Source organism: Pelecanus crispus, chromosome 2, assembly GCF_030463565.1.
Source record: "Pelecanus crispus isolate bPelCri1 chromosome 2, bPelCri1.pri, whole genome shotgun sequence".
NCBI lineage: Eukaryota > Metazoa > Chordata > Aves > Pelecaniformes > Pelecanidae > Pelecanus > Pelecanus crispus.
In genome coordinates, this window is record NC_134644.1 from 175,898,691 (window position 1) to 175,913,068 (window position 14,378).

The 14,378-nt window shown below is 59.1% G+C and overlaps 1 protein-coding gene across 3 annotated transcripts in view; it reads left to right on the forward strand.

Moving 5' to 3' along the window:
* Positions 1–1,041: 1,041 nt before the first annotated feature.
* Positions 1,042–14,378, forward strand: part of NRBP2 (nuclear receptor binding protein 2) — a 29,093-nt gene continuing 15,756 nt past the window's right edge. For 2 of the 3 annotated variants that reach the window (XM_075728126.1, XM_075728127.1), the window contains exon 1: positions 1,042–1,158. In XM_075728126.1, the coding sequence (XP_075584241.1) occupies positions 1,042–1,158 (117 nt within the window). Of the gene's footprint in view, positions 1,159–2,532; positions 2,678–14,378 lie in introns of those variants that run through there. The other variant, XM_075728128.1, reaches the window with a different exon arrangement.

A 14,378-nucleotide genomic window follows, 5' to 3' on the forward strand; every position in this document is an offset into this window, starting at 1 on the left:
GTGCAACACCTGGTGTGCGCCATCAGCGTCTCCTCGGCCAGCAGCCACCCTCACTGTGGTCCCTCTCGGGTAACCACATCGGCTGAAAGAAGTAATGGTCTGGAGGGAGAGAACGTCTCCCAGCGCAGCAAGCAGGCGCCGGTGCTTATACGGAAGCAGGGTGGAACAACTAATGAACAGGCTAAAAGGAACTGCAGAAAGCCAGAAAGGGGAAAAAAACATAAAGCGAGCCAGAAACTTTCCCGAGGAATGAGGACATCTGTAGTACGTCTTGCTGGGAGCCGGTGAAGCGGTTTCTGGGTGCGCAGTGGCTGGGCGGGCACGGGAGCCCCGCTGGCTGCGCTGCCCGGGGTGCAGCCGCCGGCACCCAGCGCGGAGCAGCGGGAGGATGGCGAGGAGCGCGGGGAGGGGCGGCTGCCAGCCCCGGGGCACCGCGGCGGCCCGGCCCGGGGGGGCCCCGAGGGGCGGCAGCGGCGCGGGCGGGGGCAGGGGGAGGGGGAGGGGCAGGGCCGGCCGGCGGCTGGCCGGGGTGCGGCGGGCACCGGGGCGGGTGGGCGAGGCCTGGGGACCGGGGCTCCGGGGCGGGTGGGACGAGCCCCGGGGCCTCCCCGTGCAGGGGTGCGTGCGGGGGGCGGCGGGGGGCGCCGGGTCCTGCGGGGAAAGCGGGACTTGCGGGGAGCGGCGGGGGGCTCCGGGCAGCGGCGGGGGGCGGTGGGGGGCGGCGGGGGGCTCCGGGGAGCGGCGGGGGGCGGCGGGGCGGGGCGCGGTGTCCCGGCGGCGCATCCCGGGGCCGGGGGCGTGCGGGGCCCCTCCCGGCGGGGCGGGCCGTGTGCGGCCGCACGTCCGGAGCGGAGCGGGGCGGGCGGAGAGACCGCGCCGGCCCCGCAAGGCGCTGTCAGCCCGCGGCGCGGCTCGGAGCGGCTCGGCCCGGCTCGGAACAGCTCGGCCCGGCTCGGAACAGCTCGGCCCGGCTCGGAACAGCTCGGCTCGGCTCGGCCCGGCTCGGCTCGGAACAGCTCGGCCCGGCTCGGCGCGGCGGGGATGGCGGTGCCGGAGCCGGACGCGCGGCTGGCGCAGGAGAAGGAGGAGGAGAGCGAGGAGGAGAGCGAGATCCTGGAGGAGAGCCCCTGCGGGCGCTGGCAGAAGCGCCGCGAGCAGGTGGGCGCGGGGCGCTGCGGGACGGATGCTGCCGCTGCTGCCGCTGCTGCTGCCGCTGCTGCTGCTGCTGCTGCTAGTGCTGCTGCTGCTGCTGCTGCTAGTGCTGCTGCCGCCGCCGCCGCCGCCGCCGCCGCCGCCGCCGCGGCCGGGCCCGGCGGGGCTCCGGGCTGTGCGGGGCACCGAGCGCTGCCCCTCGCCCGCGGCCGCCCCGCGGGAGCCCGCCCCGGGGCAGGCGGCGCCGCCAGACCGTGTCCGCCGGCCGGGGCCGGGGCTGGGACCGGCGCCACCGCATCACCCGGGCACGGGCAGCCCTGCCCGCCCGGCTCTCGCAGGTGCCCGCGGCGAGCGGATGGCCGCGGCCGGAGGCCAATGCGGAGAGCAGCCCCGGAGGCGCGGGGTGCCCCGGTGCAGGGAGCTGGGCTCACCGAGCCCCAGTGCGAGGAGCCCCACTGCGGGGTGCCCCGGTGCGGGGAGCCGGGCCCGCTGTGCCCCGGCGTGAGGAGCCCCAGTGCGGGGAGCCAGGCTCACCATGCCCCGGTGCGGGGTGCCCCGGTGCGGGGAGCTGGGCCTGCCGTGTCCCAGTGCAGGCAGCCGGGCTTGCTGTGTCCTGGTGCGGGGTGCCCCGGTGCAGGGAGCTGGGCCCACTGTGTCCCGGTGCAGGGAGCTGGGCTCACTGAGCCCCAGTGTGAGGAGCCCCAGTGCGGGGAGCCCCGGTGCGAGGAGCCCCAGTGTGGGGTGCCCCGGTGCGGCGAACCAGGCCCGCTGTCCCCCGGTGCGAGGTGCCCCAGTGCGGGGTGCCCCAGTGCGGGGAGCCGGGCTTGCTGTGCCCTGGTGCGAGGTGCCCTGTGCCCCGGTGCGGGGAGCTGTGCCGTGCCCCAGGGAGTGGGGCAGCCCCGGGTGTGCAGTGCATAGTGCAGGGCACCGGTGCCCAAGGGACCAGCCGTGCTGGGCCAGCCGCTCGCAGCCTGCCCGTGGGCCCTGTCGGAAGGAGACCGGGTGCTGCTGGAGCCAGCGCCGAGCCCAGTCCTGGAGGCTTTTTCTAGGCTCGGACTTGGAGCTGTGCCGGCTGGCAGCAGTGCGGGTGGCAGGTCGGTAACTGCGGGTTGCTGGCCGGGCAGCTCCTGCAGGAATGAGGACTTGTATCGTGGGGCATGGTGGTGGCGGGCGCTGGCCCCTGCGCCACTGCCTCCAAGGCTGGAGAACCCAGTTCCTCCTCTCCAGACAAGGGGGTTTGGACCATTTTGGCTTATCTTCCCAGCCCAGGGGCTCAGCACAGCCCTCCTGCAGCGTGTCCACCAGGGTTTTGCAGCGCTGCCATCACCAGCCCCTGCCCTCTCTCTTCCAGCTGTGTCCCCCGTATCAGTGTAATGAGCATCTCCCCTGGAAGTGGGGCTTGAGTCTCCCTGCCTCTGTCAGGGCACCCAGGAACAGCGACCAAAGTCAGTGGGTGAATCCTGACCCCAGGCAGGGGTAGGACAGCACTGAGAGAGACACCACAGCTACTGTCAGCTTCTGAAGGGTAAAAGGGCCCATCCAAGGCCAACCCTGTTCTTTATCTTCCCACCATCACCTGTTAAGGACCTGTCGGTAGTCCATAGTGCTCTAGTCTGGCTGCAGGCTGCCCATGTTTTAGGCCGTTTTCCCAGTCTGGGCTTTGGTAAGATCTTGGTAACCTGCTAATGTCGGTGCCATCAGCACCTGCCCTTCCCGTGTCCCTCTGTCAGTCACCCTCGCGTCCCCGTTCCCAGTACCTTAACCGCCTCTGCCCACATCTCTGCATCAGGGCCTTGCCGCATGGCTGGTGCCTGAGCCGTGTCCCACAGCGTGCCTGCCACATGGTGAGTGCCAGGACCTGATGCCATGTTCAAAATCCCGTGGCTCCTTCCCCTGCTTGTCCTTGGTGCTCCCGGAGCATCAGATCCCACCGTGTGGCACATCCGAGGTGTCGGAGCCAGCAGGATCTTTGTCTTGTGGTGTTTCATTTATCTTTTTTGGCTTTGCTGGTGCCCATCGTTGGTCATCCCTCTGTCTGTGCCCTGCACCTGACCAAGCTTCAGCTGCTGGTACAGGCGCTGCAGTGTGCGCTCCGTGCCGCAGGTGAGGCATGGGGTAACGGTACAGGCGCGGCTGACAGACGGACCTCTGCCTCTCCCGTGGTCTCTCTGCCAGGGCGGCTCTGTGGGACAGCTGAAGAGGTGAGGAAAGCTGTGCAGAGACTAGGTTTTTAGCTGAGAATACCCTGATGCTCCTGTAATTAGATCTACAGACTTAAAATGACCTCCACCGTATGGTGGAAACAAGCATCAGGGGGGAAACGTTTGGTGTAGGTACTGGATTAAGGCCGTGTAATGTAATCACATCTGACCTGTAGTTGCATTATGTTTTTTCACATAGTTCTGGGATGATATGTGTTAATTTGTGACCCACCAAAACAGCCTGAAACCCCTAGTTGTCCTTCGCAAAGAAATGACTTGGAGGCCACTTCTCTATTGAACAGTCTCCGTCTATTTTGACCTAATGGTGACATTTAATGATGTGTATTTTAACGTTTAATTTTGACAAGGGAGGCTTCTGGAGTGGTGTTGCAGTGGCTGGAACTGGCCCCTGGAGTTTTGTGCAACACGTGGGCGAAGTGAAAATAAACGTGGAGCGCAGCCCCGGCAGCGACATTTCCATGCAGACGCTTTGGTAATCGGTCATTGTGCCGTGCTATCCATCTGCAGGGAGTTTTTCTTGCTGGAGCGGTGGGAAGGGTGGGTTGGCCTTTCCTGAGCATTGCAGGACAGCAGGCGGTGGCAGGAAGGCGCGTGAGTCTCAGTGGTTTGTGATGCAGTCACACATCACAGCCATGAGTTGCGGTGCTGCAGCCACATCTTTGGCAAGACAAGAGGCCTGCCGCTGCTCACCAGGTCCGCGTTGCTGTGCCGTGGCAGGGCTGCACGCCCCCGGGGAAGCGAGCGTTCAGGTGACGGACGCGACGGAGAGCGGCCGGCTTAGCAAGTGCAGGTGTCAGGGTCCAGGATCTGTAAAGCTGCCGTGACAAAACGCACATGAACTTGCACAGGGAAGTGGTCACTGCCTAGATTGCAAATGTAAGTGCAGGAAGTTTTGTGTAAGAGACTAGTTTGTTGCAAATCCGTAGACGCTTAGTTACGTACCGGGAATTAAAAACACCCTTTGCTGTCTGTAAGCTGTCAATACAGTATCTTCTAACAGCAATGAACAGCCCTTCTCTTTAACACGCATTCTGATTGCCATAAGCACGTCAAGTGTTTTTACCACTAGGGATTTTGCCTCGCTATCCTGATGATTCATTATAATTATTTATTCTCCTTAATTTGCTTTTACCAGAACAGTCGAGTCCCATGTGGGACCCACGGTGCTGTGCTTGACCTAAGGTCTTGCCGTTTCGAGAATGGGTCTGGAGAGGTGGGAGAGCTGCCGGTGACCTGCCGTCTCTGCGGCAGGCAGGGAGAGCCCAGGCACGTGGCTCGGAGCCTGGAGGGCTGAAGCGGGCGGAGGCAAACACCCCATACAGTCTTTTAATGCTTAAACAGCGATGGTCAGTAGCAGAGGCTCAGAAGCGGGTTATGACAATTGCTGATGCGTTTGTATTAATTACATGTACACAAGGACCACACCTTTGGTTTTACGCATGGCCGTTGTGGCCGTACTCCACTGGGAGAACACAGAGCAGCGGCTCACGACCCTACTGTGCGTCGTTACACCACGTCTCAGGTGCGGATGCAACAGCTAAGATGCGCCGTGGCCCCGGTGCCAGGTCTTAGTGCTGTGCTGGGTCTGGCTATGCCCACCAAAGGAGAAAGGGTTTCCTTTCACAACTCCCTTTGCCTATTTCTGATGCATATATTCATGATGGATATGAAGTCACAGATTTCCATGAGCAGTTCAGGAAATAAAAGCACTTACAGTATTTCTGCAACTTATGTGGAGAAACAGTCATGTGAATCCTTCGGTGACTCCACATTCGGTGTCAGCACAACCCGTGTTCTGCCTCTTTCATTTTTCTCCCTGCTATTAGTGTGAAAGTGCAGCAAAGGAATGCTGCTGTTGTAGACTTTTCCATGTAGGAAGGTACGTTTTTTTCAGTGGTTTTTTGATGACTTCGTTTACTTTTTCCACCCACCCTGTGGAGTAAAGAGTAGCAAGGAAGAAAAAAACTTGGTTTACTGCTTTATGTTAAAAGTTTTGCAACTTTCCTTGTCTGAATACAGATTCCTGAATGAACCCTAGCACCTGGTTACTAAGAACAGACTGGTTTTATACGTGTTGCTTTGCTTTTGCAAAACCTTCATCCATTTGGAAAGGGGACTGTTACGACCAGTAGATATTTGTTGACTCTGCTGTTCACAAGCACCGGTACCACCGCATTCATCGGTAAGATAGACCAGGTTCAGGCTATTATTTAAGCAACCTCTCCAGCATCCCTCCCGTCCATCTCTGGGTGTCCCTGCCGGTCGGTTCTGCCCATTGTGCTCTGCAGGAGTGTCCTGGAGCGAGCGTGCTCTGGGATGCCTTTGGTATTCCTCATGGCCCTTTCGCTTCGGATGAGAGCGCGTGCTTGCTGTGGCAAAGCTCCTCTGTGGTTCACGGGACCGAATTTTAGAGCTGCTTCTCCGTGTGGAACTGCCATTGCCGCTGACACGGCGTTCTGCTTTGCAGTGCTGGCAGCTCCGGCGCAGCTGCTGGTGGCCAGAACAGGGCTGGTTGCGTTTTCACTTGAAATAATCCATTGCTCCCCTTTTGGTCACCTTGTTTAGTAAAAGGGTTAATGACTGAATGTGTAGTGATACAGAGCCCTTGAACTATGAGCTTTAACTTCTAAAACCAGCAGGATGAAAGAAAGGAAAAAGGGAAACTATAATACAAAGAAAGAAAAGAAATGCTGAAGCAGAATTTAAAGAAAATAAAGTGATATTAATAAATCTGCAAGAGGGGGAGATTTTGAGGTGTTGCTATAGGTTCCCACAGATCAGAAAATGAAGACAAAATACCAAAAAATAATCTAAGTATTTGAATACACTGAAGTACAAGGGAGTTCCCTTTTTTTAGGTATTAATTATGTTTGCAGTTTGCAGTGAGGATAACCAGTTCTGTGAAAGATTATTTGGAAAGCATCCAACTATTTAATATTTGCCACCAGAGTTATTTTTAAAAGCTGCGTTGTTGCCAGCTCTCCCAGGAGACTGGGACTTGAAGTGTGTTTTGTTGTGAAGAGCTTTTCCAGAGCAGAGGGGATCAGCTGAAGGACTTCGTTCTTTCTTTTCACGCTATCTATGTTTTTTCTACCCCTTACTGGTTTTATGGCTTTTGTTTGCTGCTGTTTAACTTTCCAGGATGAGTTTACTGGTGAACCTGCTGACCTCAGCTGATCAGACAGGTTAATACCGTAAGGCTTTGCTCTGTGCTCCACATAGGAGGTCGGGCATCCCAGATGGTTTTAATTGAGGATGCTTGTGAAAGCAAGAGGAAATTGAACTAAGGTGGCATAACTTACTGATAGATAAACTTCGCTGGAAGCAGGTAGCGAAGTCCTCTTAGCATGCGTTCTGTGGGTCTGGCAGCAAACAGGACTTTGCGTGCTGGATTCAGCGTCCTCCTCGTTACCCTTCTAGTTCGTGTGGGTGATGTGCAGGGACTGTTTTGCCTTTTGCTTCAGGTCCGCTTTCCCTGTGCTACTTTCTCCATTTCAAGGATCCTTTAATCCTGCGTGATCTTACCCAGTCGTAACAATCCTCTGCCTTGTTCTCGCTGCTGGGGAGGGAGGTGACGTCAGCCGAGCGGTAAAGGTTAGTGCAGAAACTTGTCCTTTTTCATGCGGTGACATGCTCTTTTATTCCCATTCACGTTCTCCACCAGAATGACTTTCTGTTTGCAGCTCATTTCTTCTGGGCTCCTTGGTGTGCTCCTAAGGCACTACCTGTCTGCTCTAGCTTCTCCACCACGTCCCGAACGCACACAGCTCAGCAGTTCCCAGGCTGTTCCTTCTGTGCTCCCTTCGAATCAGACACGAAAGAGAAGTATTGCAATTACTGGCATTCTCCATGCTTTGTTCCCTTTCCTGTTTTTAACCAAGCTTTTTTTGCCCTTTCATTGGCTTTCTTATGCGGGTATTTTTGTTTACAGTGGCTAGACATTGTGTGTGAGTCTTGCAGGCTTGTACACCTCTTGTGTACCTTGTCTCCTTCCTCCTTTTTCTCTGATGTAACCAGAGAACGCGCACAGTCCCAGAGGCTTTTGTATTTTACTTCTGGGACAAGGGAGGTGCCCCACGGTCGTGTTACAAAATGGATTAAAACATGATTAAATGCTCATTGGTTGGCTCTTCCATTGGATGAGCTAGCATTTGACAGTAAACACACGAAAGGCAGCGCTTTAGCATTCCCCCGTAGCAATCAGATGCTGGTCAGCAAGGTGGTTTTGTGAGCTTTCATTGAAACCGCGCTGCTGACAGCTTAGCTGTTCAGCTTGGGTTTGCTCTGTGCCAACACAGCAGGAGGGCAAATTCCCCCTCCCGGCACAGTCAACAGGGTAAATAACACCAAATTCCCGTTAACCGGGCTAATTCGTACTGGTCGCTCATCTCCTGCCTGGCTCATAAAGGGCTGCTGGTTGTTGTTTTCCAGCTGGGCTTGGACGACCAGCCAACGCAGTCCGTTGCTTTCTGGACGAGCACTGCAAAGCCCATCCCTGGGCGTTTGTCCCCAGTTCAGCCTGGCGGGCGCTGGGGTTCTGCAAGCCCAGCCTGTCCTTGGGCACCCCCAGCTCTCTGCCCCCACCGTCCCACCCAGCCCACCCGGCTCTGCTCGCCTGCCTGCTGCCCAGGCCGGTGGCGGGGATCCTTTCCCTTTCCTGCTGCGTTCTGCAGCCTTCTCTACCGCCTGCTGCGAACCTGCTGGGCTGCTGGCCGCGTGTCCCAGGTTTCGGCAAGGCTGCCAGTGAATTTCCCAGGTGCAGTTTAGCCAGGAAGCAAAGCTGCCTGGGCTGGGCAGTGCTCAGATTTGGCTGACCACAGGCTCCCGTCTCCTTCCCGGGGGCGTGTGGTGCCCTGGGGGTAAAGCAAACAGCTCCCTGGGGCCCGGCTTCCGGAGCAGCCCCCGTCCGCCCGCCAGGCGTGCGTGCGATGGTATGCCTTCTGCCCGGGAAATAACAACACTTGTATTGCCTTCGGCGTGCAGGATCTCTCCTGGCTCTTATCTGGGCAGTGGAAAAATACTCTTCTGTCCCTTTTTCTCAGCAGTGGAAGGAGAACAGGGACCACAGTGTTTGCTCTGGCAGCTGCTGGGCCAGAGGGAAGGGCAACCATGGGCATGGAGAGAAAGGAAAGGCTTCCAGCCCTCCCTCGCAGGGGCAGAGGGGACAGGCTGGCGGGTGGCTGCACTTGTGAGGAGGCCTGCTCCAGATCCTGCTGGGAGAGCCTTCCTCTACCTGTCTCCAGGTATTAAACAGTAACCGCCCTGCTGTTGCTGACAGGCAGGGGATCTCCTGGGGATGGATAGGGAGAGTTCCTGGAAAAGGGCTGGATGAAGTGGGTGCCCCTCATGCCCTGGGATGGGAGACCTCTGCCACCACACGTCCTGCTGTGCTGGCCACGAATCTGTTTCCCTCCCTCGGTCTCGCCTGCCTGCAGCACAGCTGGATGCCTGGTTATTTTTCCTGGTTGATTGGCTGAATGCCACTTCTGCTCCCTGCCCGTAGCTCTGCTCCTTCTCTCCTCTTTGAGGTTCACCACTCCTCCAGCGTTGTCCGGGACGAGTGCTGTTCACCTGTGCCTGCCTCACTTCTCTTGGTGATTGCACTGACGTTAAGCCGCAGCAGAGCTCGCCCTGACCATGCTGTGGCCTCCCAGCTCTGTGAGCGGCACGCCACCATCCCTGCTCAGCTAGGTCTCTCCAGCTGGAAGTGTGTTAGCCCCGTATCCACGCTGGTCTGAATTCGTGCTGAGAATCTGTTTTTGTGAGAGGTAGGATCAAATGCTTCACTGGAATGAAAATATTTTCCGTCTCATGTGTTCCCTTCACCTGCTAATTGTGTAACACGATCGCACAGAGAGAACAGGTTTATCTGGCACCGCAGATCCCTCGTCCTGCTCCTGCAGAGTCACAGGGCACCGCAGGCTTGATGTGTTGTTTTGCTGGGGACTGCAGATAGCAGTACGGGTGGATGTCACCCAGCTAGCTCTTCTGTCACAGCCTTTGGCGTACCTGCTACAAGGTGAAATCTAGCCAGCAGCCTGGCCAGACTCAGGAGCAGATTGCTCTGTAATTGCTGCTGGTCCCAGCCTTCTCCTTGGGGACAAAGGGCTGTTAGTGGCAGGTCTGGAGCTTGAAACCGGGTCCTGGAAGCACAGGCTCAGAGCCATGCTGCTGGGTCTCAGACCCCGGGCAGAGTGCTCCCAGCTCGCGCGAGTGGGGTGGATCCGGCTCTTCACCCAGAGAATCACACGTGCACAGCGGGACCGTGGAGGAGCCCCCCTTGCCCCCTGGGTGCCCGCTGCCCGCACACCGCTGCTCCTGCGGGACCGGCTCCGGCTGCTCTCCTAGGCGCAGCAGTGATCAGGCAGGCTCTGCCTGCCACTGCTCTTTGCTGTCCCTGTCCCTTGGTAAGGTACAGGAAGCAGCACCGTTGTCAGACTGGGGCCTCAGTCATAGAATCATAGAATCATAGAATCGTTTACGTTGGAAAAGACCTTTAAGATCATCCAGTCCAACCATTAACCCAACACCACCAAGTCCACACTAAACCAATCAAGGGTAGACCAGACTAAACCATGTCCCCAAGTGCCACCTCTGCCTGTTTTGTGAACACTTCCAGGGATGGGGACTCCACCACCTCCCTGGGCAGCCTGTTCCAATGCTTGACCACCCTTTCTGTAAAGAAATTTTTCCTAATTTCCAACCTAAACCTCCCCTGGCGCAGCTTGAGCCCATTTCTTCTCATCCTATCACTAACTAGGTGGGAGAAGAGACCAACACCCCCTCACTGCCCCCTCCTGTCAGGAGCTGCAGAGCGATGAGGTCTCCCCTCAGCCTCCTCTTCTCCAGGCTGAACACACCCAGCTCCCTCAGCCGCTCCCCATCAGCCCTGTGCTCCAGACCCTTCACCAGCTTGGTTGCCCTTCTCTGGACACGCTCCAGCCCCTCAATGTCTTTCTTGTATTGAGGGGCCCAAAACTGGACACAGTATTCCAGGTGCGGCCTCACCAGCGCCGAGTACAGGGGCACAATCACCTCCCTGCTCCTGCTGGCCACACTATTCATCCTCTTAGCTCAGTTTTTTTTTCCTTTTACATGTTTTAAAAAGTTATTTCCATGTTGCAACCGTCACCCCTGCCCTGCATGTTGCATAGCATGGGGTGGTGGAGAGTGCAGCCTCTGTCAGGGCCAGGGAAGACGCGGTTTGGAGAAGGCAAGGGGAGCCCAGCTTCAGGCTGCGGGCTGCAAAGGGGGTCCCTGCAGAGGCACAGTCCTCTGTCTCCGCTGCTTGCACGCACTGCTCTGAGAGGACGGTGTCTGCTGCCTGGGGTGTGTCCCCATGCCTCAGCAGCACCTCCTTGCTAACTGTAACCTGAACAGAAGTCCCTTGAGAAGCCCAGACACAGCCTTTGCTGTCTCCCAGGCTTTTGAGATACTGGAGCAGAGGGCCAGGCTGGGATTTACTCTGCAAAAGTGCTCTCCCAGGTACATTGCGTTCCCTGCTCAGCCCTGTGGCAGTTCCTGCCAGTTCCCAGCGCCAAAAGGAATAAGGTGACGGAGTCATGAGGAGTCAGGTACTGTGCACACAGTGAGCATCACCATTTTCATGTCCTGCTAGGCTTCCTCTTGTTACCAGCAACCAGGGGTTGTGGCAGAGCAGTACTGGCACGGCTCCCCTGACAGAGGCGCACAGGGGTTGCGACCTGCAGCATCAACATGCGCCTGCTGTTGCCGTACGACCCGATGGGTCCTGGTGCTCTTGCCGGCATGGCATGGCTGGTCTCTGTAATCCGGGTAACTGCTCCTAGCTCTTGCTTGGCTCTCCCTTTGGGTGTCTGTTTGGCTTTGCCCTGTGTCCTCCAGACAGCGCCATTTCTTAGGTCCTGGTCCTCTGTCCCCAGGGCTGTCCGCAGTGCTCGGAGTGGTGGCTGCTGCACCAGGGGCAGCTCCGCAGGCTGCGGGCCGGCGGCGGGGCCGTGGGTGCTGGCGGGGCCGTGGGTGCTGGCAGGGCTGCTGCCAGCCTGCGGTGGGTGGGGAAGGGCTCCGTCCCACACGGGCTGCGTGCCCATGTGTGCTGCAGGCAGGCAGGAGCTGGGCAGCAGCTCAGCAAGCAAACTCATCTCGGCTCTGGTATGGACAGGGTAAGTGTACAGAGTGCCGGCAGCTGCCTTGCTGTTGTGCCCATTCGTGGGCCTTTGATTCCCAAAAGTTCATCTTTCCCCTGGTGTCTGGCTCAGCACCAGTCCAGAAAATCCCTGAAGAGGTTTGTTTGGTCCTCTTTCTTCCAGCCTCGGGATGCACGGAGGCTGCAGGTCAGCCTCCCGGCGTATCTTCCAGCTTGCTCGGGTGTCTCCTGGTGGCCTCTTTAACGGCCCCTCTGTGTTTCTGTCGGTACAGTCCTTTTTGGGATGGTTATGCAACGGCGATGCCCGGGTTCGGCGCGTGAGAAGGAAACACGCCGTTTCCCTCCCCTTCCCCGCTGCCGCTTTGCATCTCATCCCGCGCCCCGGCACCGACAGCCCCGTGGGGGCAAAGGGACCCTGCAGGAGTGGGGGGGTGAGGGTCGCTGTCCCACTGCTCGCCCCTGCGGCCTCCTGCCTGGCACCCCCTTTCCAGCCTGCCCGCCCTCCCCGCGCCTTTGCTCTGGCCCTCCAGCATCTCCCTCCTGCGGCGCCTCGGGCAGCCCCCGTCCCTCCCGGCGTTTGCCCCGGCCGATGGCACAGCCTGCGCTTGCCTTTCCCCAGCAGCCCCTGCCAGGCCAGGCAGAGGGAGCTTTTTCAGCGCTTTTGCCTCTTTTCTGAGCAACCTGGGGCTTATCCTTCCTCCGCACAGCAAGGCGCCTGATCCAAACCCAGGTTTTCAGGCGGGGTCTGCTGTGCGCTCTTCAGCGGTGCCAGCGCTGGTAACGTGGCCCTGCCATTGCTCGGCGTTAATCGAGGCCGAGGGCTCAGGCTTTGCCTGCTCGGCTGCCTTGAAGACAGAGGAGTAAGCTTACGCCAGACTTTGGAAATGATTTGGAACCGGCCTGCCTCGCAGAGGGGCTGCCCGCGGGGCTGCAGCTGCGCTGGGTGCGTCTCCGGCCTCCGACAGGCAGGAGGGCAGCGGGGAGAGCGGCGGCAGGAGGAAGACGTCTGTGCCGGGGGCGGAGGATGCGAGATGGCTGCTTGGGCGCAGGAGAGCACCCGAGTCCTGCGGTCAGTCCAGGCGGCTGTGCCGGGGGCTGGACCGCTTCCCTCGCCCAGAGGCTGCCGGCCCTGGCCCTGCTCCCGCGCTGAGGCCCTGGGAGCGGGGCCGCCAGGGGAGGAGGCCTCTGGGACGGCGCTGAGCTCCGCGTCCCGTGGGTGGCTGGGGCGTGCGGGCCCAGATGGCGTGGAGGGCTGCTCTGAGGGGCACCGGAGGGCAGCGGGATGTCCCTGCTGAGAGACGGGGCAGCAAGAGCTCGTCCTGAGGACGCGAGTGCGGGTGCCCGGGGAGAAGCAGAGGACCGGCAGAGCGGCCTCTCCTCCAGGCGCCGTGGCCGTGCCTTTTCCCCAGTCTCCTAGAGCAACCCGAGAAAGGTAACACCCCCCCTTGTCCTTATTTTCTTCTCCAAATCGGGTCTAAATGCCAGTGGCAGCAGAAATGCCTGTTCATTGCTCTCCAGCCCCATGCCTTCCTTGTTTAACAGCTACTCTCCCAAGGCCCCAGAACTACAGCGCTAAGCCTTTTTCTGTGGACCGTTTCAGTCGTTGTTGATGTGAAAAGCTCAAAAGGGAGCGATTTATTGTAAGAAGCAATCTGATCTTTTGTAAACCTTCGCTTACTTGTCCCCAGTGATCTCTCCGGGCTGGCCTCGGCTCCTGCCAAGGGCTTTCTGGAAGCAGCCTGAGCAGGGAGTTTGCCCAGTCCGGCTCTGGAGTTTTGCGTGTTCCACGTGGTGTCCACCATGAGCAGCACGCGAAGCTGCCGGGAACCCCTGAAGGGCATGGCGTGCGATAATCAAGGTGACCTGTGGCTGGTTCCTTTTGTCCCCCGTCGCCTCTGTGATTATAATGCAGCATTTATTTATTTATGCAGTCTCGGAGCTTGGTGCACAAAACAGCTGTTCAGGATCAGTTTTGTTGTCATTCAGCACAAGACCGAGCACGTTCGCGTCTGCTCGGAACAGGGAACGCTCCCTCCCCTGTAGGCCTGTCTGATGCTCCTCGCCACGTACCAGAGCCTCACCGGTACCAGTCGGTCCGCTGTCCAGAGCCTTAAGCACCAGGATACCGCCTCGGGCTCAGGGAGCAGGTTGTTCAAAGCTGGGAGGCTGCGGCCGAGGGACAACCCCAGACTTCAGCTGTCTGTCATTCTCAGACAGGTGGGCAGCCCGATTCAGCCCGGCTGTTCTTACGTCAAGCTCTGAGCAAGCGGGAGGCAGCACGAGGGGGGCTGGCAGGCGCCTGGTTCATCCAGGCGTGGGGACGGGAGGCGTGGGGTGCGGTGGCCCTGCAGGTTGGGTCCCGCTGTAGGCTCAGTATCTGTGTGCAGGAACGCTGTGGCCCCACGACGAGGCAGGCGAGGAGGTGGTACCTGAGGCTTTCAGACCCAGCTGTGCCTGCGAGCCAGGCGTCAGTAAGCTCCGTGCAGAGCTCTGTTACTCCCGTGTGTCCTTGTGGCAAATGAAAGGCTGTTGGGGCCCATGTTCTCCATTTGACTCCTTGTTTTCGGCCTTGTGGCCAGTCACTGTTTTCAGGACAGGATTCTTCTGAAGATCGTGAGCTGATTTTCCAGTGGCATTTTTGGGGAGAGGCAGAAGAGCAGCTTCACGGAGCGCTCTATGACCAGCGGACCCTCGTGGTGCACGGGCGCTTGCCCCCAGCCACCCAACCTCCCGGCACGCTGAGCCCTGCCGCAGCCTGGCGCTGGCTGCCGAGAGCTCCTGCCTGTTTGATCCCCCTTGGCCCACCCTTGCCTCCCACCAGCAGCATCAGCCTCTCCCAAAGGAGCACGGCTCGGGGTTCACAGCAGCTGGTGTGACGG